This window comes from Arachis ipaensis, chromosome B07 (genome assembly GCF_000816755.2).
Source record: "Arachis ipaensis cultivar K30076 chromosome B07, Araip1.1, whole genome shotgun sequence".
NCBI lineage: Eukaryota > Viridiplantae > Streptophyta > Magnoliopsida > Fabales > Fabaceae > Arachis > Arachis ipaensis.
Window position 1 is genome coordinate 123,067,257 of NC_029791.2, and position 7,113 is coordinate 123,074,369.

The 7,113-nt window shown below is 36.7% G+C and overlaps 1 protein-coding gene across 1 annotated transcript in view; it reads left to right on the top strand.

The window, feature by feature from the left end:
- The window catches only part of LOC107607912 (BEACH domain-containing protein B), a gene marked incomplete in the record, with an annotated part of 32,669 nt that overhangs the window by 18,484 nt on the left and 7,072 nt on the right, over positions 1-7,113 (top strand). Inside the window, 11 exon segments of the mRNA XM_021107990.1 lie at positions 1,975-2,230; positions 2,446-2,637; positions 2,720-2,935; positions 3,064-3,240; positions 4,092-4,204; positions 4,330-4,791; positions 4,904-5,117; positions 5,613-5,834; positions 5,956-6,429; positions 6,521-6,832; positions 6,935-7,111. Coding sequence (XP_020963649.1) covers positions 1,975-2,230; positions 2,446-2,637; positions 2,720-2,935; positions 3,064-3,240; positions 4,092-4,204; positions 4,330-4,791; positions 4,904-5,117; positions 5,613-5,834; positions 5,956-6,429; positions 6,521-6,832; positions 6,935-7,111 — 2,815 coding nt within the window.

Below are 7,113 nucleotides of genomic sequence, written 5' to 3' on the forward strand. Positions count from 1 at the left end.
GCTCTTCCAAACTTCAATCAGAATATTATCGGGTCCTACTGTCCTGCCATTTTTTATCCGCTTTAGAGTTTCTTTTACCTCGAAGTCTCGAATCCTTCGATAGTAATTGAAGTTTTGATTCTTCTTCTTTGGGCATAACTGACCAAGGATCAAGGCTCGGAAGAGTCTTCTATTTTTCTTTAAATAATTCATAGAAGTAGCTCTTCCACCTTTTTTTATCTTCTCATCTTAAGCCAAAACCTCTCCGTCTTTATTCTTTATACACTTAACTTGATCTAAGTCTCTCCTTCTTTTATGGCTCTTTGCGATTTTATATATACTTTTTTCTTCTTTCTTCGTACCTAAAGACTGGTAGAGACCTTCATATACTCTTGTTCTTACTTCACTTACAGCTACTTTTGTCTCTTTCTTAGCCGTCTTATATTTTTCCCAATTATCTCCCTCCACATCTTCTCCGCGCTTCCATTCCCTTCCCATTTTGCCTCTTCTTCTGCCTGTCTTAGGAAATTTCCTTGTTCCTCATCTTTTATCCGCCAGCTTCTTTGTATGACGTCTTTTCCACAACTTTTGTTCAACGTGAAAATTCATGACGAGCATTCTATGTTGTGTTGTTAAACTCTTGCCCGAAATACTTTTACAATTAATGCAAAATTTTCGGTCGACTCTCTTCAACAAGAAGTCAATTTGAGAGCTTGTCATGCCACTCCTATAGGTTATAAGATATTTATCTCTCTTTTTAAAACATGTATTTGTGATGAGAAGGTCAAAGGTCGAAGAAAAATCAAAAATAGTTTTACTCTCGGTATTGACCACCCCGAAACCATGGCCTCCGTGAATATTTCCATACTTCATCACTTTTTTTCTAACATGGCCATTTAAATCTCCTCCTAAGAAAATCTTATCTCCCGAAGATATGTCTTGGACCAAGCTCTCTAGATCTTCCCAAAATCTTATCTTGTGTTGCTCGTCTGAATCTATTTGCGGTGCATAGATGCTAATCACATGAAAACTACCTCCTTCCGCCACAAGTTTGATAGAGATGATACGATCATCCACCCTCTTGGCATCCACTACGTCCTTCTTCCATTGCTTATCCACGATAATACCTACCCTATTACTATTCTTCATCTTTCCTGTATACCAAAGTTTGAACTTGGAGGTATCCAACTCCCTAGCTTTTGCGCCGACCATTTTGTTTCTTATAGGCACATGATGTTAATCTTCCTTCTTGTCATGGTATTTACTACCTCTATAGATTTTTTTATTAGAGTGCCTATGTTTCATGTCCCAAATCTCAATTTTCTGTTACTCCGACCTTTGCCTTTATCTTTTTATTTGTGAACTAACTTATTTACCCTCGTCCGTTCACAAAAACGTGAGAAGCTTTGCTCATTTAACACTACACCCGGGCACCGATGCAGCGGCTCTTGCTCATTGACATTGTACGCGAGCCATACAATGCGTTGCTTCTGGGCAACAACTTAGCTTTAGCACAATAACATCTTTGTTCAATGTCATGAAGATTCGACTAAGTTTTTATGTTGGCTGTCGAAGGTCTAACACCACCCTCCTCTTTTATCCGGGTTTGGGACTGACTATATACCGCAGGTGTAGCGTAGGCGGAGTTATCAAAAATTGTTTTACTACTAACAGAAAAACTTATGCCGAGAGGGGAGGATAAGTAATCCTCCTTAATTAACAACGGTAAAAATAACAATGAAAAGGGAGGATAGTGTCTGAATTTCTAATTCTTAGGCAACAACCATTTTACACTTTCCAACAGTATCATATCAATTTGCAGCCATTTGGTAGTTTTGGGTAATATTACTGGGCTCATTGATATATCTTCTTTTTTGATAATAAAAAAAGGTTCAACTAGTTTATGGATTTGAGTTTTACATATATAGTTGTAAAAAAGTAGGCATTATAAATATCAGGTTCTTATATTTTCTCATTTTTTTTTGGTTATCATAGAGAATCTGAATCCATCAGGTTACTGAGCTTACAGTTCATAGGAAGGCTTTTAGTTGGCCTACCATCTGAGAAGAAGGGAACAAGATTTTTCAACCTCCCAATGGGAAGACCTAGATCTCTTTCTGAAGGCCAAAGGAAAAACAGAATGCAACCAATTTTCCTAGCTATATCTGATAGACTGTTCTACTTTCCACAGACTGATAATCTCTGTGCCACGTTATTTGATGTTCTTCTTGGTGGTGCTAGCCCCAAGCAGGTAATGTGGAATATAGACCCCCTCATGTTTCTTTTCTCTAATTTGGTATATTCTGACAATAATCATATGTGGAATGGCACTGCTTCCTTTTGCAAGCCTTAGGTCGTGTACTTAAAAATGAATTCAAGTACAGTAATATTGCAAACTACGGAATTTGGCTATTTATTATTTGTTGTCATGTTCTGTTAATCATGGAAGGAACTAATGGCTTACAGGTTTTACAAAGGAACAACCAATTTGAGAGGGTCAGAAGCAAGGGCATTACTACCCATTTTTTACTTCCTCAAATGTTGCCACTGATTTTCAGATATCTGTCTGGCTGCGAAGATGGACTTGCAAAAATTAAAATTATCAGAGATCTACTTGATCTTCTTGATTCAAATCCTTCCAATATTGAAGCTTTTATGGTATGACCGTTGTTAGTTCATGTTTATTTATATATTTGTTGATACAGTTGACAACCTGTTTCATTGATAATATTGTTAATAGGAATATGGGTGGAATGCATGGCTTTCATGTTCTCTAAAGCTTGATATTTTAAAAGACCACAATGTCCAGTCACTTGATCAAAGTGAAAATAGCATGGATCAGCTGCTATTGGTGAGGAACTTGTTTTCTCTAGTTCTCTGTCACTATTTGCATTCTGTAAAAGGTGGTTGGCAACAATTGGAAGAGACAGTCAATTTCCTTATCATGCACTCTGAAGTAAGCCTGAATCTGACTACACCTTGACATTGTAGATTTTAGTAATGTATGTTATTCTAGTCTGGTTATTATAGTCAGCGCCATATACTAATTCAAGTCATGGCCTTGTTTAAATATTCTCTTTGTAGGATGGCAATTCTTGTCCAAATTTTCTTCGTGATATGTATGATGATATTATTCAGAATATGGTGGAGCTTTCAGCTGTGGATAATATTTTCATTTCACAACCCTGTCGAGATAATACGTTGTATTTGCTGAGACTAATTGATGACATGCTGATATCTGAGATTGACAAAGAACTCCCGGTATTGGGTTTATCTGCATCCTTTATGTATGAGGCTATGTTTGGTATATAGTTAAATTTCTATAGAAAAAATTTCATTAATTAATTACTAGGGATCATAATTTCTCCTTCCTTAAAAGTTAAACATGTTTGATAAAGAATAAACCATCCAAATTAGAGAGAGGAATGTTGCACTGGGAGAATGGTTACACGAAAAATCTGAAAATCATCAATTGTAACTGAAATTCAATTCCCTAATTTTCTAGTTTTGTTAACTTTCAAACATGTTTTATCATAGAATTCACGTACTCAAATTTACTCTTGTTTGTACATAGCCTGACTTTCCTACTAAGTTGGGCATTAATGCAACTCCAATATCATTGAAACAACTGTTTTTTAGGTGTGCAAAATCCATACATCAACTAGATTGCTTAGATGCTAGGTAGACTTGGGTCATCAGCATGAGTTCAAGCCATTTAATTCTTCTGAGCCATATGTAAAGCCAAAAGTGCAGCACTCTATTGCGACATAAATTCTTGTCTTCCTTCCCTTTATGATTTGACAATAGTTAACTTTATTCCAACAATGGGCAATTGCAAAGATTAACAGTAACAAAGCACCCTACCTGAAATGTTCAAGCTGAGAATAATTTTAGAAACTAGATGTCTCCAGACTGACTTATGGTGTTCATGATGGCTCAAAGAGATACTACTTTATAAGGCTTTTGAGTCTTTATTAGATTGTGTTTGTCTATTTTTTGGCAGAGATATCCAAATGTTGCATCATGCTCCGATTCTATAAATGAGAATGGCTTTAGAACTTCTGTTCAAGATTTGCTTTTTTTCCCCCCCTTAAAAAGAAAATTTCTTGCAGTTCTTTGGAAGTGACTCTGAATTTCACCTTAACTTGGAAATGGAATCTCACAAAGAGTACAACTCCGCTTTAAAAGAAGTGCTAATAGGAGAGGCTGACGAACAAACATCAAGGTATTGAAATGATGAATCTTGCTGTCCTTCTTGTTTGCACTATCAACACTTGTGAAGAGAAAAGAAAGTGTTTTTTTATGGTTTAGATCACATTATTTACAGTTTGGTCTTTTGTAATCTTTCAGAAAATCAAAGAATTTCAAGCCGCCAATGACAAATGATGATTCGATTGCAGAGAAATGGTGGAATCTATATGACAAATTGTGGGTTGTTATTAGCAAGATGAATAATAAAGGACCTAGCAACATGTTACCCAAAGCTTCATCGTTTGCAGGACCATCCCTTAGTCAAAGGGCACGTGGATTAGTTGAGTCATTAAACATTCCGGCTGCTGAAGTGGCTGCTGTTGTTGTATCAGGAGGAATTGGCAGTGCTTTGAGTGTAAAACCTAACAAAAATGTTGATAAAGCTATGGTTTTACGGGCAGAAAGGTGCCCTAGAATTATTTATCGCCTTGTTATCCTGTACCTTTGTAGAGCTTCCCTAGAAAGGGCATCCCGGTGTGTCCAACAGTTCACCTCACTTTTACCTTCCCTTTTAACTGCTGATGATGAACAAAGCAAGAGTAGGCTTCAACTTGTTATTTGGTAAGATTTTTCTTCTATATACACAGCCTGATCTTGAATGTTTAATTTTAATCATAATGGATTGTATTTTCTAGTTATTGTAGAAACTAAGCTTTGGTTTGGATGTTGCTAGGTCACTGCTTGCAGTTAGGGCACAGTATGGAATGTTGGATGATGGTGCTCGTATTCATCTCCTATCTCATCTGATACGAGAGACTGTCAATATTGGAAAATCGATGCTTGCTACTAGCATTGTGAGCAGGGATGACACCATGGATTCAAGCCATAACTCAAAAGATGCAGGATCCATACAAAATTTGATTCAAAAGGATCGTGTTCTTGCAGCAGTATGGCCAAAATGCTATATTGATCAAAATAGTGTCTTCTGGTTTTTTTGTTCCCTATTTCTTTTGTTGTTGTTGTTGTTGTTGTGCGTGTGTGTGTGTTGCTATAGTGGTGGTAGGTATGGGTTCCAGTGAAACTTAGGAAATTTTGAGATAGGTAAAACTGATATAGGTGATTTCAAGTATCAAAGATGTTGCACTTGTTCTTGTGGTCAAAATGATTTTTGCTAGTACTAGAGAATTCATAATGTCAAAACATATTTAGATGATTTCAGCTAGCAAAGATGACTACAAATAGGAGATACTAGTCACTAGTTGATTGGTCAAATTGGTTATTTCAGTCTCTGCTACACTGAGATACTTCAGTGATTATAATTATATAACTGTTATTATAATGTATTTTGTTTTTATTATATGACACATTGCCTTTGCTGTATTCCTTTTTCTCTACAATAACCATCGTTATTTTTCAAATTTTACTGATTTCTTCGGTTTCAGGTCAGTGATGAAGCTAAATACATGAAGACATCAAAGACTGACCGCGACCAGCAGATACAGGAACTCCATTCTAGACTAGATGAAAACTCATTGGCTGAATCTAGTAACAAGAAAGTTATTGAAGATGAGATACAAAATAGCTTGAACACTGTTCTAGCTTCGGATGAAAGCAGAAGAACGGAATTCCAGCTTACTTATGAGGAGGAGCAGCAGAATGTAGCTGTATACATAACATCCTTCTTTGTTCTTTTACTTATTCATAATAGCGCTGCTTTTCTCCTCCTCCAATTCTTTTTGGTAAATGCAAAGTAAATTTGTGATAAAACTTGGATTGTTTTTACAGGAAAAATGGATACACATGTTTCGTTCATTGATTGATGAGAGAGGCCCTTGGTCTACCAACCCCTTTCCAAACCATGCTGTCAAACGCTGGAAACTGGACAAGACGGAAGATACATGGCGTCGTAGGCCCAAACTTCGACAAAATTACCATTTTGATGAAAATCTGTGTAATCCTCTTTCAATCACTTCTGCCGAGGTTGCTACTCCAGTCAATGATAGTAATCCTGGTGTTATGGCAAACATATCGGAGCAAATGAAGGAACTATTGCTGAAAGGGATAAGGAAAATAACTGATGAGGGGTCCTTGGATGGTAATGAAACCAATACTGAAATAGGTGGACAGAAGACACTGATTCTCTCTGATAATCCAGATTGTCAACAATCCTCCGACATACTTAAGGAGAGCAGTGACAGAAAGGATACTGGCCAAGATCGTAAAGACATTTCCTCTTCGTCTGATACAGAAGCTAGTGAGGTATGTGGGGGTACAGGGGAATATGATGCTATTATACTTTGAGGGAGTCTCAAGATGCATTGCTGATGTGATGTCTAATTTCCATTTTCAGGTGCTGGTGTCAGTTCCATGTGTTCTTGTGACCCCAAAGAGGAAATTAGCTGGTCATTTGGCTATCATGAAAAATGTTTTGCATTTTTCTTCTCAGTTCTTGGTTGAAGGTACCGGTGGGTCATCTGTTTTCAGAAACTTTGATGCATCAACTAGTTCTGATGGGACCAAGTCTGATCAAAAGAAGTGGCCTGCTTCTGATATGGAACTCCAGAAGGGAATTACAGTTGGCAATGTAGAGGTTATAAATGGGAATGGTTCTTCTAAACTTATGAGATGTGTTAAACGCCATCGAAGATGGAGCATGGCCAAGGTTGATTTTATTGGTTTACATTATTTTCTTTAGTTTTTTTTTTTTAATAAGTTTGTATATTCTTTCTTTTTTGTGTGATTTTTGGTCTGAAATCTTTTTTAGATAAAAGCTGTTCATTGGACTCGGTATTTGCTAAGATATACTGCCATAGAGATCTTCTTCAGCAATTCAGCTGCCCCAGTTTTTCTAAATTTTGCATCTTTGAAGGACGCAAAAGATATTGGGAACTTGATTGTTAATTCAAGAAATGACTATTTATTTCCCAAAGGAAATGGAAAGAG